Source organism: Pituophis catenifer, unplaced genomic scaffold (assembly GCF_029215685.1).
Source record: "Pituophis catenifer annectens isolate HBS135680 unplaced genomic scaffold, rPitCat1.0.hap2 SCAF_10, whole genome shotgun sequence".
Lineage (NCBI taxonomy): Eukaryota > Metazoa > Chordata > Lepidosauria > Squamata > Colubridae > Pituophis > Pituophis catenifer.
In genome coordinates this window covers 14,187,357-14,202,349 of record NW_027256890.1, presented here as the reverse complement: position 1 = coordinate 14,202,349, position 14,993 = coordinate 14,187,357, and the positions used below count along the sequence as shown (strand labels likewise).

The window sequence follows — 14,993 nt, the reverse complement described above, 5'->3', positions numbered from 1 at the left end:
TTAACCCAGCTCGGCTTGGGTTATTCAGGCGGTTCTATCCGGTTCGGGCGAAACGGTAGCGGCGGCTGTGGGAGACTCCACCCACCCATCCGGATGTCATCACGCCTTGTTTTTGACGCTCTGCACATGTGTGGAGGCGGTGCTCACATTTGCTAACTGGTAGCAAAGATCTTAATCCGGGAAGTAAAAAAACAGAATACAAAATATAGGTTTTTCTTAAGGGTTTGTTAAAACGACACTGAATAACTGAATTCTCCGGCAAGGGATCACAAAAAATCCAGAATTGTTTGGCTTGTGATGCTTCTGCTGTCTGTCAGACCGAGTCACCCGTGTACATCACCTCCGACAAGAAACAATCTGGGCAATATGGCTTCTGAGTTTCCCAATCTGGAGGGAGCAACTTGAATGAAAATAGTGATCTCGCTCACATCATCAGAGGAATTATTTCCTGGGAGTTTCATCGAATTTTACGGCTTTTCTCACCCAGCTGTTAAGTGAATCACCGAAGCCGATAAACTAGTAATCTGGTTGTAAAGCGAATCTGACTTCCCCAATGATTTCGCTTGTCAGAAGGTCGCCAAAGGGGAATTGCGTGACGACCCCCAGACACGGCAACCGTCATATGTATGAGTCGTTTGCCAAGCGTCTGAATTTTGATCACGTGGCCACGGGGATGCTGCAGCGGTCGTAAGTGTGAAACACGGTTGTCAGTCACATTTTTCAGGGGAGTGGTATGGCGGCCTAGAGGCGGAGCTCTCGCCTTACAATCGGGAAGCTGTGAGTTCGATCCTAGGTAGCGGCAGATATTTCTCTACATATCTGCCGAATATAACTCCGTACTGGCGACAGGAAAGGCATCTGGCCAGTAATCACTCAGCTCCATTCAGATGCCCAGGCGCCACCCCGCAAGGGATTATAGGGTCGTTAAAAGAAGATGACGAGTCACATTTTTCAGCGCCAAATTGCAACTTCGAACGATCACGAAACGGTTGTAAGTCGAGGACTACCTGTACAGTAAGCCCACAAGTGTATAAAATGTTGTTCTACATGAATGATGTCAAGACTCTTGCAATAATGCAGAGGGAGGTTTTTTTCGGCAGGTGCTGCTCGAGGACACCGGATGGCCAAGTGGACATTCGTCACCCTTGAGAAAAACTCCTGGAAGGAGACATTTGGCAGCTCCTTGGCGTAAGATGGAGGTGACACATCCCAGGGCATTAGCATAATTAAATTGCACACGGGGAAGGGAGCCAGTTGGCATCCAGAAGTGAGAGATTGACTGCAGACTTACAGGGGCAAGTAAGGTAGGTTGGCAAAGGCACCAGGTGGTAGGCTGGCAGTCTGGCATCAGGGGTCTCCTAGACCAGAGGTGTCAAACTCGATTTCATTGAGGGGGACATCAGGATGGTGTTTGACCTTGGGGGGCTGTTAGGAAATGGCTATTGTCTAACTAGTTGGTCAGGCAATATATAAACTATCAATACAGGTTTGTCAAAAGGTATTATATTGCTTTAAGACTGTATTGCATCATTCTGTATCCTGATTGGCTAAGCTCTGTAGCCAATGTACTTCAGGGGAAGCCTGAATCATGGCTTGGGAACACTATACCATTTTATCTGCTTATTTGCTGTTACTCTCTACCTGATCTCTCTGCATGATCGCTGTTTGATCGTTGCTACTTGTTGCTTTCTACGATTTATTGAATGTTTGAATACTGAACTTGTTCCTGTTTGAAACTCAAGAAGAACTGTTTTATTGCGTAATGACAACAACTGGTAAGAAGACTTTGTACTTGGAATATCCCTGAATTGATATTTTAACTATCGCCTTATCTGCGTATGACTTGGATTGTTATGGGACTTTGCTTTACTTTCTTCTAAAAGTAAAAGGCTACCACAACTCAGTGTGTTAGTATATTAACTGTGGTTATTCACTCTCAGCCGCTTTCACGGGCATACTGAAGGGGTACTCTGCTCAATAACCCATAACATCGGTTATGAGCCAAGAATATCTTTAACAGGGGCCATGGGGGTGTGTGGCCAGCCCGACATCACTTGTGTCGGCACCAGTGGTGGGTTGCCCCCGGTTCGGACCGGTTCGCAAGAACCGGTAGTAAAACCGGTAGGAGGCCCCACCCATTGCCCCGGATGTCATCATTGGTGATCTGTGCATGCAGAAGCAAGGCGCACAGTGAGCAAAGCAAGGTGCACGAGTGAGCAAAGCGAGCATACCCCTGTCCTTGACCGATATTTTTTAAATTTGGAAACTTTAAAGTTTTCTGGCACGAACCAGAAAGAGGGCCGAGAAAATATCTACAGACCCCTCACGCCTCCAGGACATGAACTGTTTCAACTTCTCCCCTCAGGACGCCGCTATAGGGCATTGCATGCCAAAACAACCAGACGTAAAGATAGATTTTGCCCGCACCCCGCACCCCCCAACCCCCCGTGCCATAAACTCTGCTGGACCCTTAATTCCCACAGCGTTGTCTTAGGGCCTTAAGGATATTTTACCCATGTAGTCGGGCTTGCGTTGCTATGACCTTCTCACCTTTCCCATCGTCTCGTTTCTCATCTTCTCTACCTTCTCGTTTTTCCTGCTACCTTCTCCGATGGCTATCTCATGGGTTATCGAGTGTCGCTTGTAACTTAATGATTGCAACTATGATTATGACCTATTATTTGCTGTTTATAGGTACACTGTGAGTTTATGCACCGGAGACAAATTCCTTGTGTATCCGATCACACTTGGCCAATAAAGAATTCTATTCTATTCTATTCTATTATCTATTCTATTCTATTTCATTCTATATTCCATTCTATTCTATTCTATTCTATTCTATTCTATTCTATTCTATTCTATTCTATTCTATTCTATTCTATTCATTTCTAATTCTAATTCTAATTCTCTTCTCTTTCTATTATTTCTATTTCTATTTCTCTATTCAATTCTATTCTATTCTATTCATTCATTTCTAATTCTAATAATTCTCTTCTCTCTTCTCTTCTCTTTTATTTCTATTATTTCTATTTCTCTATTCAATTCAATTCTATTCATTTCTCATTCTAATTCTAATTGTCTTCTCTTCTCTTTCTATTATTTCTATTTCTCAATTCAATTCAATTCAATTCAATTCAATTCAATTCAATTCTATTCTATTCTATTCATTTCTAATTCTAATTCTAATTCTAATTCTAATTCTAATTCTAATTCTTTGTCTTTTCTATTCTATTCTATTCTATTCTATTCTATTCTATTCTATTCTATTCTATTCTATTCTATTCTATTCTATTATTTTTTATTTCTATTTCTATTTCTATTTCTATTTCTATTTCTATTTCTCTATTCTATTCCATTCCATTCCATTCCATCCTACCCTACCCTACCCTATCCATCATCTATTTCTATTTCTATAGATTTTTTAACCTGTTGTTAAAAAACACCAGGAACCACAAAACCCTTTTGACATCTCTCTCTCTCCCCTCTCTCCCCCTCTCTCCCTCCCTCCCTCTCTCTCTCTATGTCTCTCTCTCTCTCCCTTTCTCTCTGTATCTCCCTGCCCTGGCTGCTTCTCCATCCCCCGTCCCCCGCCGTCGCCCTTACCTTCTCAGGCCAGGTGAGGAGTGACTGGGAGGGGAAGGCGAGGGGTGGGGCCAGCCAGTGGTGGGATCACCTGACAGGGAGCCACAGCAGAGGGCCCAAAGAGCCACATGCGGCTCTGGAGCCGCAGGTGGCTGACCCCTGTCCTAGACCCTCATGAGGTCAGGTTGTGTGGGGAAGTGACGTTTCTGGCCCATCCGTTCCCACCAGGTGGCACTCAATCCTGCAAACCTTTTTAAGGCCATCTGTTTTGAACGTTGCAAAGGGAAGTCGGAAGTATGCAAAGCAGCCCGTCGTCACCGAAACGTTCTCCTTCTCTCTGCGGAGTATATAAATAGTTGCCCTGTCTCTGCCTTCTAAAGCAACCCAGGTGGCACAGAATTGGCAGCCTGAATCATGCTGGCTGCGTCCTCCACCTATCAGGTCAGCAAAAGCCTCTTCAGCTGCACCAGAAATGCATGCATTCACCTTTAGTTTTAACCTTGGCTACCTGAGGGAGGGGAGGGGAAAGGGGCCAGGGGCTCCCGTCTTCTGCAAACACACTCATTCGGTTACAACTGGGTGCAAATGCAAATGCAAATATGAATGCAAATGCAAATGGAAAATAATAATAATAATGAGTTTACTCAGTAACCCAATTAAACTGCCGGAGTGAACGCAGCCACTTCAAGGGAACCTGCCCTTAACAGGTAAATGTTGCAGGCAGGGGTGAAATCCAAATTTTTTTTTACTATCGGTTCTGTGGGCCTAGTGTGGCTTGGTGGGCATGGCAAGGGAAGGATATTGCAAAATCCCCATTCCCTCCCCACTCCTGGGGGAAGGATACTGCAAAATCTCCATTCCCAACCCACTCCAGAGGAAGGATACTACAAAATCCCCATTCCTGCGAGTTCAAATCTCACCGGGCACAAGGTTGACTCAGCCTTCCAATCCTTCCGAGGTAGATAAAATGAGGACCCGGTTTGTGGGGGCAATAAGCTGACTTTGTATAAAATAGAACACCACTTAGGGGGGGCCCGAAAGCCCTACTAAGCAGGTATATACAAAAGTATGAAGGCTATTGCTTAACGCCTTGGTACTACAGTGGTTTAAAGCACCCTGTTATTAACACAGCTGCCTGCAATTTACTGCTGGTTCGAATCTCTCCAAGGCTCAAGGTTGACTCAGCCTTCCATCCTTTCTAAGGTAGGTTAAATGAGGACCCAGTTTGTGGGGGCAATAAGCTGACTTTGTATAAATATACAAAAGGATGAAGGCTATTGCTTAACGCACTGTAAGCCGCCCTGAGTCTCCGGAGAAGGGCGGCATATAAATCAAATTAAAAAAAAAAAAAAAAAACGCGTTGTAAGCCGCCCTGAGTCTCCGGAGAAGGGCGGCATATAAATCGAACTAATAAATAAATAAATAAATAAATTCCCTCCCCACTCCTATGCGAAGGATATTGGAAAATCTCCATTCCCACCCCCACTCTGGAGCCAGCCAGAGGTAGTATTTGCCGCTTCTCCGAACGGTTCAAAATTTCCGCTACCGGTTCTCCAGAACCTGTCAGAACCTGCTGGATTTCACTCCTGGTTGGAGACCTCTTCAGGAAGCGCAACCCTCAAGGTCTATGACAATTTGTCACGGCCAACTCGCCACGACCAACTGGCTACGGCCGAGTAGCTGCGGGACAAGAGTTACATTCATATCAAAGGAATGGTGGGCTAGAATCCTTAAAGAAAGGATGCCAAAGGAGAGGACAGGGTGAAAGGCGAACGGCAAAAATTAAAATATTTTTTAAAATTTTGTTTTGAATAATTGAATTGTTAAACTGTCCCATGGCGAGTCGGCTGCAAAGTGGTGCGGTGGTGGCCTAGCGGTGGAGTTCTGGCCTCACAATCAGGAGGCTGTGAGTTCGATCCTAGGTAGAAGCAGATATTTCTCTCTCTCTGGGCACACTGAGAATATATCTGCTGAACGAAACTCCGTACTGGCAACAGGAAGGGCATCAGGCCAGTAAAAAAAACAACACCGCTCCATTCAGTTACCCAGATGGGTAACAAGAGATTATGGGGTCATTAAAAGAAGATGGTGAGTTGGCTGTGAGTTGGCTGCAGTGAGTGGGCTGTTGTCCCATTCCTCAACCCTCAGAGGCTCTTGGGGGAGAACGCACCACTTCTCGGCTTTATTCCAGTTCTACTCCAGCTTTCCTCCGAGGAGCAACGCACCCTCTCTTCTTTTACTTGTGGAGGAGACTGGGCAGTAGAGCCAACGGTGCAGTCAACCCCCACTCCCAATTTTTGATCTCCTAATTTAGGTGACGGAAGAAACTGATCCAGGGCAACTGGATCAAATTAGAGCCAAAGTCAAGAGCCTAGGGCAGTGTTTCCCCACCCGGGGAATTCTGGGATTTGAAATCGACACAGCTTCAAGCTGCCAAGGTTGGGAAGCATTGGCACTCTCCATGCCTTCCCTTAAGCCACTTCAAAGCTCTTTCGCCTGTTTTTGTGGCACTACCGTCTCCCCACCTCCACCCGCACTGCCCCCACCTCACCGAAACTCCTTGTCCTGCCTCGTTTGTGGCCGGCTAAATCTTTCCAGGAAGTTCTCCGTGCGGTTGGTATTGCTTCCCCGCGGATCTTGCGATTGGGGCGACAGACGGACCCGCGAATAGGAGGTCAGTTCCTCCGACTCGGCCTTGGCGAGCATGGCAGATTTGGAAGGCCCCACCCTGCCCCCCGAGAGGTACTCGCTGGAGATGGCTTTGGAAAGAGACCCCAGCCGGTGGGATGAGCCCGGCCGGCTCAGGCAGATGTGATCGCTGGATTCGGCCTTGGGAAGGGTGTCCTTCAGTTCCACGGTGGCCAGAATCCCAGACGTCAGCGGGTCCAAGGCGCAGAGGTCAGGAAGGCCCCCCCTGCTTGGGGACTGGCTAAGTTTCATGGAGGGGGACAGATTGGAGAGAGAAGAGGAGCTGCCCGATCCAGGAGACAAGGGGCGCAGCTCTACCGGAGAACGCAAAGTTGGGGTGTTGTACCCAGATGGCCCTGAGCCCTCCGGCTGGACCCTGCTGATCTCCAAGGAAAGAGGCGGGATTGGTCTGCCACCAGCCTGTTCTTGGGGTTCTGTCTCTGCTCTTCGGCGGGACCCATCCGGCTGCAGCCGAGCATGGAACGGTTCACCCAGAGAATCCGGCCGCTTCCCGCTCGGCATGTTCCCTCCGATGTACGATACTCCGCTCGATCCCTCCGGCTGATAGCGAATGGCTCCCTCCGGGACAAAGGGCATGGTGGTGGGAGGGAAGACCCCTGGGGATACCAGCCCCACAAGGCTCCCTCGAGGGGGGATGGGTTGCGAGGGGAGCGGGGAGGGTGGTCCCGGGTGGCCCAGATCCATCTGAAAGAGAAAACGGATGCGACAGTTCAGACAACTAGGCAGGAAACCAGAAGTTTATTTGTTTATAAAACATAGAGGGCCACTTGTCACATTCTGGGGTCTGACTAAGTTGCATTGCAGGCTTTCCAGCAGCGGTGAAATCCGGTCGGTTCTATCCGGTTCGCACGAACCTGTAGCGCCGGCATTACGTCCTGTTTTTTACCCTCTGTGCATGCGCAGAAGAGGCGTGCGCTCCTGCACGCTCCCATTCCTGAACCGGTAGTGAAGGTAAGTAGATTTCACTGCTGCTTTCCAGGCACTCAGTAGCCCATCCCCCACCCACCCCCCAAGCAAATCCTCCCGGGGTCTTTGCACCTCGCCGAAGTGTGTGACTCATGAGCAAGCAGCCCAACACTGAAATCCCGGGCAACGTTTGATCACAGCTGTGGATACTCAGCGGAGAGAGAATGTAGGTAGTTCTCAACTTACGACAGTTCATTTAGTAACTGTTCAAAGTTGCAAACGGCACCGACAAAAAGGACTAGTGACCGTTTTTCACAGTTCTTAGCAGCGTCCCCAGAGTCACGTGGTCCTAATTCAGAGGCTTGGCAACCGGTTCATACTTACGACCGTTGCTCATGTATTCCCTTTTGTGACCTTCTGACGAGTAAAGTCAAGGTTACTAACCAGGCTACTAACTTATCAACGCAATGGTGGGATTCTACCAGTTCGACCTGGTTCGGACAAACTGGTAGCAGCAGTGGGAGGCTCCGCTCACCCTCCCAGACGTCATCACGGACACTCTGTGCATGCGCCCGTGCGCTCACCTTTGCGAACCGGTAGCGAAGGTAAGTGAATACCACTACTGTATCAACAGCAAGGATTCGCTTAACACGTAAGGTCGTAACATGGGAGAAAACTCACCGAACAAATGCCTCACTTAACAACATATATTTGGGACTCAAAATGTCATCGTAAATCAGGGATTACTAAATTCTCTTAGAAAAGAAGATTTTTCTTGCTAAAAGCAACTCCAGGAACTGGTTGGGCCTACTGTGACACTTGGAATGTAGTTATTTACAACCTCCAGTTTGTTGACTAACCACGACCTCATCTCCTCCCTTGATCTGGGATCGTAAATCTTTGGCTTGACTTTGGACTGGCAGACTTGGAAAATTTGCCTTACTCAGCTAAGCCTTATCTACAATTAATAGCCCTTTTCGGCTATCTTGCTGTTGGGATTTGCAAAAGAAAGTATTCCCCTTAACACGCCGGGTGCCTAGAATTATGTCCGGCTTTTGAAGAGGGGCTTAAAAAGCCAGGTTGGGAAGCCCCTTATCTCCTAAATGGTTCATAAGGTGCAATAAAAACAGGCTAGCAAAGTTGTTTAAAAACATGTCCGCCAAATGTTGGAAATGCAATCAGATACCGGGTTCCTACTACCATATGTGGTGGAAATGTACAAAGGCAAAAAAAAAAAAATTTGGACAACTACAACTACATACATGGTTAGAGAAAATAATAAAGCAACATTGAGATGTAAAACCAGAAATGTTTTTGTAAGGTATACTGCCAGAAAAATATGACAAAGGGAATGTATATTTAATATGACAGTCTGCAGCGAGAATTGTATTTGCACAATTTTGGAAAAATGAGGAAACTCCTACAGGTGAAAATATAATTAAAAAAAAAAGTACTAGATTGTGCGGAAATGGGTAGGTTAGCAATAAAGATAAAGGACAAAGAATACTTTTTAACTTGGGATTCGTTTGATCAATGGTTAGATAATAAAGATAGGAATTAGAAGTTGGGAAAATCCCTTGATATATAAATAAAGAATATTGTTATTGCTATAATTATGTATATGTAAAAGGACGCAGACAATACAGTATTTACTAAACACATATATGTTAAAGAAAAATGTATAAATAAAAATTGGGGGGGGGGGAACAAAAGTAAAATCATAACTACACTTCCTCCCCCACCCAGGAATCAGACCAAAGAGCCTCCTGGGTCAACTGATGTAATGGTATGTGAGAACAACCTTGGAGGGGGACAAGTCAATGAGAAGCAGGGAGGGACCAGTTAGATAAAAGGCTCCTTAGCCTCCAGCAGGAAAGTGGGTGGAGTAAGGGTCTCAGAAAAGACCCTCCCACATTTTTTGGTAAGGGAATGGGGAAGAAATGTCTTCAGACTACTGTTGTAATGTATCTTACCGTGTTTCCCCCAAAAATAAGACCGGGTCTTATATTAATTTTTGATCCGAAAGACGCATTAGGGCTTATTTTCTGGTTAGGTCCTATTTTGGGGGAAATACGGTACTAAATGCATCCATCTGGCTGACAGTCTTAACTAGGGCTTATTTTTGGGGTAGGGCTTATATTACGAGCATCCTGAAAAAAAAGCTTGCTAGGATTTATTTTCCGGTTGGGTCTTATTTTCAGGGAAATAGGGTACAATACAATAGAATTAACTCAGCTGGTCCTGTTTTTTTCTGTCTCGCTTAACAAATGTTTCACTCAGCCACTGAAATTTTGGGCTCCATTGCAGTCGTAAATCAAGGACACAAAGAACACGTTGGGGAGGGGGTGTCAACCTATTTTCCAAAGCACCAGAAAAAGAAACAACGGATGGAAACTGATCCAAGGAGAGAAGCAACCTGGAACGGAGGAGAAACTTCCTAACAGGGAGGACAATCGACCCGCGGAACAGCTTGCCACTAGAAGTTGTGGGCGCTCACACATCACTGGAGGTTTTTTTTTTAAAAAAAAAGACTATTCTGAAATGGTATAGAGTTTTCTGCTTGAGCAGAGGGTTGGACTACAAGACCTCTAAGGTTCCTTCCGGCTCTATTTTGATTGAAAAAGTGAGATATTTCTAACTTGGCTATTGTGCTGCTCGATGCCTCACTCACACCCTCTTCTAACAATTCACTTGGAGGATGCGGGTTCAACCGGGGTTCTGGGGAGGGAGAATGCTTACGCCCCAAGACTTCAGGGGCATCATTGCTGGTCGGCCCTGGGCGATACCTGGACTCGTGCGATCTGGGCAACCTCCAGGTCTTCGTCCGAGGTGTCCCTGGCCATGGTGCCATGGCCTGGCCTCTGCAGGAGGCTGCCCCTCTTGCATCCCAACAGCCGTGGAACGTTGGCACTGCCTGAGATTCTCTGCCCATCCTTCAGAGACGCTGAAGCTCCCACCGGCCTGGCAGGAGGGAGAAGCTGGGCTGGGAAGGGCCACAGAAGACAGGCGATCCAGGGTTCGGGCCACCATGTCAGGGGATCTACGACAACTCACCACGGCGAACTCGCCACGGCCAATTTGCTGCAGCCAACCTGCCACAGGGCTAACTCACCGCAGGACGAGAGTTAACATTCATATCGAAGAAAGAGCCTGAGTGGCGTAGGAGGCTAATGCCTCCTAAGGCAGCATTTAACATCCAGCTGCCTGCAATTACTGCGAGTTCAATTCTCCCCAGGCTCAAGGTCGACTCAGCCTTCCATCCTTTCTAAGGTGGGTAAATTGAGGACCCAGTTTGTGGGGGCAATAAGCTGACTTTGTATAAATATACAAAAGTATGAAGGCTGTTGCTTAACGCATTGTAAGCCGCCCTGAGTCTCCGGAGAAGGACGGCCATATAAATCAAATTAAAAAATAAATAAATCGTGGAATAGAATTAAAAAAAAGAAAAAGAAAGGATGCCAAAGGAGGGACACAATGAAAGAGGTTGAGATTTGAGGGGGGAAATGTTCAGAGAAGAGCAACTAAGATGATCAAAGGCCTGGAGACGAAAACGGCTGCAGGATTTGGGTTTCTGCCGAAATAGGGGCAACATGATTGATAGCGGTATTCTAGCATTTGAGGGGCTGCCCCAAAGAAGAGGGGGTGTCAAATTATTCTCCAAAGCACCAGAGGGCAGGACAAGAAGCAACAGATGGAAACTAAAACAAAGAGAGAAGCAGCCTAGAATTAAGGAGAAACGTCCTAACGGTGAGGACAATTAACCAGGGGAACAGCTCGCCACCAGAAATTGTGGGTGCTCCATCACTGAAGGTTTTGGTACAGATTCTCCTGCTTGAGAAGGGGGCTGGACTAGAAGACCTCCAAGGGTCCCTTCCTATTCTATAGCTCTATTCTATTCTGAAATTAAAATACGTTTTGCATTATTTTAAATAATCAGCATTGGAATGTTTGCATTGTCCCGCAATGAGGTGTCCGGTGGGAAATTGACTGTGGCAAGTGGTCTCCCATCCTCATGCCAGCCCACCCTCTTTAAAAGGCCAGGCTCAGACAGCCTGAGGTCAAATTGAGCCTTGATAGTACAGGGGTTTAGTGCACCCTGTTATTAACACAGCTGCCTGCAATTTCTGCTGGTTCGAATCTCTCCAAGGCTCAAGGTTGACTCAGCCTTCCATCCTTTCTAAGGTAGGTGAAATGAGGACCCAGTTTGTGGGGGCAATAAGCTGACTTTGTATAAAATATACAAAAGGATGAAGGCTATTGCTGAGCGCATTTGTAAGCCGCCCTGAGTCTCCGGAGAAGGGCGGCATATAAATCAAATTAAACAAAAATAAAAAAATTTCCTGGACAATGGGACCTGGCTTTGGAGAGCCATAGCTTGTCCTTGCTTCTGCCTGGGGCGATTTAGAAGCTGAGAAACTTCCTTTTCTTTGGGCCTGGAGCCAAGCCAGGGTCAAGTAACTTTTTAATGCATAATAGATGCCAAGAGCCGAGCGAAATGATATCCCTGCCTTTCGTCAGGTGTGTTAAATCCTCTCTGAAAAACAGGAGATTCTGTCCAGTATTCACCCACCCCGGGTATCGATCCGTCGCCTGATCCTCCTCGGCTGCAATTTGATGCTCCCGACAACCGGAGAGGGCATTTTGGGGGCATCTGGAAACTGGGCAGGTATTCCCGCCACCGTCTCCCCCCAATCTCAGACCTCCCCAGTCCCTGGACTCTGGGGCACCAAGTTGCCTGCCCGTGACTCAGAAGGAAATAATATTAAAAATAATAATTTTATTTCTATACCACCCTTCTCCCGAAGAACTCAGGGCGGTGTACAGCCCGATTAAAAGCACAAAGACAGACAAAATTTAAAATCATTAAAATCATTAAATAATTGGCTCAATTATAAACCCCCCAAATTTAAAATTTAAAATCCGGGACGGGCCGATGCACCGTCCCGCAAAACCCATATTTTGGTAAGCCGCTTTTGAGCGGCCCTGTGTGAGTCGGCAGCGGTATAAATTGTCTAAATTAAAAATAAAATAAATAACTAAAACCCTCGGACTCTCTCTCTCCGTCACTCAAGAAGGCGTAGGGTTTCCTGCCTAAAGCAGGGGGTTGGACTAGAAGATCTCGAAAGTCCCTTCGAACTCTGCCAATCTGTTTTCTAAATGAGGGCCCAAAAGGCTACCCGGTCGTGCCCATTTCTGCAAAATTCTCTTCTCCTGTCACGTCTCTGTCCCCAAACCCAGAGGCGAAATGCCAGCCTCTGCCTTTTTTTTCCTGGGCATCTCAGCCTGAGCTTCCTCCGCATCCTACCCCCCCCCACCCCCCCCTAGAGCCCCTTCCTCAATCCCTCGGAGCACAAGTTCTCTCCCGGGGGCCGCTCTCCTTCTCCCCCCCCCAATGGCCTCCTGCCTCAGTTTCCCCTTCTCCAGAAGAGTGCCCGAGAGCCTCCCGCAGCCCTGCCCTTCATCTCTCCTCTCTGGAAGGTGCTGAGCCAAGCAGGCACCAGGTTCCCCTTCCTGGGCATCTGGGTTGGAAGAAGAGGATCGAAGCGGGCAGGCATTGGCGGGGGGTGGGGGGGGTGTTTGGAGCATCAATGGCCAGTCTGGATGGCCTTGGAGAGGCTGGGGAGAAAAAACTGCTCCTTCCTTCTTTTAATCCGGACAGGGACAGAGGGGAGAGGGGGAGGAAGTGGGGAGGGGAGAGGGGAGAGGGGGAGGACAGCCCCCCCTCCCCATTGGAAGCTGATTGAGTCAGACTCCTTTCCCTGCTTGTTTTATTACACCCCAGTGAGATCCCTCATCCCAGGGGGGTCTCTCCCACTCCCACCTCCCCCCCACCCACACCCCATCAGAAGATAACAGCGATTTTGCAAAGGGCAACAAAAGACCAGGACAGAAAACGTTGCGCGGGCAGCTTCCCCTGCGTGTGTGTGAGATTGCGCGCGTGTGTCTGCGTGATTTTTCTTCCTTGCTTTCCCGACTCCCCTACAAAGAGGGAGAGGATGCGAGGAAGCCCCCCCCCCCAAAAAAAAAATCTGGGCCAACGGGTACCACCCCCCCCAAGCTCCATCCCACGACCAGCCCCGTCTGAGTCCACGCGCGCGGGGGCGCCAAGGAAGCCCATCCGAGGTAGGGATGGGGGGGGGGGTCTCCTATCCCGTGGAAGGGGCTCCAATCCATCCAGAGAGGATCTTCTCGTGGGCGCAAAGGAGCGCAGGGACTCCCACGGGGATGGGGGGGTGGGGGAGACGGGGATGATGGAAGGGTGGGGGTGGGTGGCGGGGGGGGGGAAGGATAGGATCCGAGCAAGGCACGCGCGGCGCGCGTCCCCGCCACCGTCTCCAACCCGCCGCCTACACGTGCGCCCGGGATGCGCGCTCCCTCCTTCCCTCCCCTCTCTCTCTCTCTCTCTCTCCCTCCCTCCCTCCCTCCCTCCCCCTCTCTCTTTATCTTTCTCTCTATCTTTCTCTCCCTCCCTTTCTCTCTCTCTCTCTCTCTTTCTCTCTCTCTCTCTCCCTCCCTCCCTCCTTCCTCTCTCTCTCTCTCTCTCTCTCTCTCTTTCTCTCTCTCTCTCCCTCCCTCCCTCCTTCTCTCTCTCTCTCTCTCTCTCTCTCTCCTCCTCTCTCTCTCTCTCTCTCTCTTTCTCTCTCTCTCTCTCCCTCCTCCCCCTCCCTCTCTCTCTTTCTCTCTCTCTCTCTCTTTCTTTCTTTCTTTCCCCCGAATGGGGGAAAAAAAAGACCCCCGCCCGCCGGTGGCCTCTTTTGATCCTCCCCCCCCCTCCTCCCCCAGCTCACCTGCGACGCCCGCATCCCTCTACCTGCGGACTCACCTTGCGCCAGCCGGCCGGCTCTCCCCCTCGGCTCCTGGGCAGCGCTTGCCTGCTCCTCCCGGCGCTCCGGCGAGGCGGCGGAGGCTCCATCCCGGGGATGCTGGGCTTGGTATGGCTGTGGCCGCCGGCGAGGCTCCTTCCCCGGGCGCTGCTGGCGTCAGCCGCCGGGGGGGGGATTTAAAAGGCACCGCAGCCTCGCTCGGCCTCCCCGCCGCCGCCACCGGCTCGGAGGAGGAGGAGGAGGAGGAGGAGGAGGAGGAGGGAGGAGGGACGGCTGACGTGGGTACCGCCCGCAGCAGCAGCAACAGCAGAAGCAGCAATAGCCGGCTTCCGCAAAAGCTGGCTTTTTTCCACCCAAGCCTTGCCCTCTGGGAGGGCAAAGCAAGTTTCTAGTCCTCAAGGCGCGGAGCTGGGAACTTGAGCGCAGCGGAGGGGAGGCTTCCTCGCCTGGCCCCGCAAGAGAAATCAAGGGCAAGGCAACCCGTTGGGAGGGGGGGGAAGAGGGTGGAGTGTGGGGGGGTTGTCTTCCCTTCCCTGCCTGGTCCCCCCCCCCCGAGGAACGCGCAGCTCGGGATGCGAACCAGAGGAGAGAGAGAGGGGGGAAAAAAGGCGCAGATTGGCGGCCGCGGCTTCTGCTTCTGGCGCAAAGCTGGCCGTCGGGGAGCCCCAGGTGGAGGCGGAGAGGCTCTGGAGAGAGAGGCAGCTTCGGGGGGGGGTCCTCTGCCCCCTCCCATCCATGACCCATCCCCACCCACATCCCGGGAACCGTGTTGGATGCTTATCCTACGGATAGAAAAGGATGTTCTGTAACTTTAACTGCTACAAAGAGGACTAATTGGCTGGGCTAAGCAGACATAAAAGAAGGCAGGAAATTCATTCACTTCTGCTCCTGCTATCAGAAGGTTGAACTGCTGAAAGGAACCGTGTCTGTGTTACTGAAGAGAACTGGAATTGTAAGCAAACTATGTTTCTG

General features: G+C 49.3%; 1 protein-coding gene across 1 annotated transcript in view; it reads right to left on the bottom strand.

Annotated features, from left to right (window-relative positions):
- The window catches only part of INPP5J (inositol polyphosphate-5-phosphatase J), a 31,813-nt gene extending 17,703 nt beyond the window's left edge, over positions 1–14,110 (bottom strand). Inside the window, 2 exon segments of the mRNA XM_070950711.1 lie at positions 6,134–6,975; positions 14,021–14,110. Coding sequence (XP_070806812.1) covers positions 6,134–6,975; positions 14,021–14,110 — 932 coding nt within the window.
- Positions 14,111–14,993: the final 883 nt, after the last annotated feature.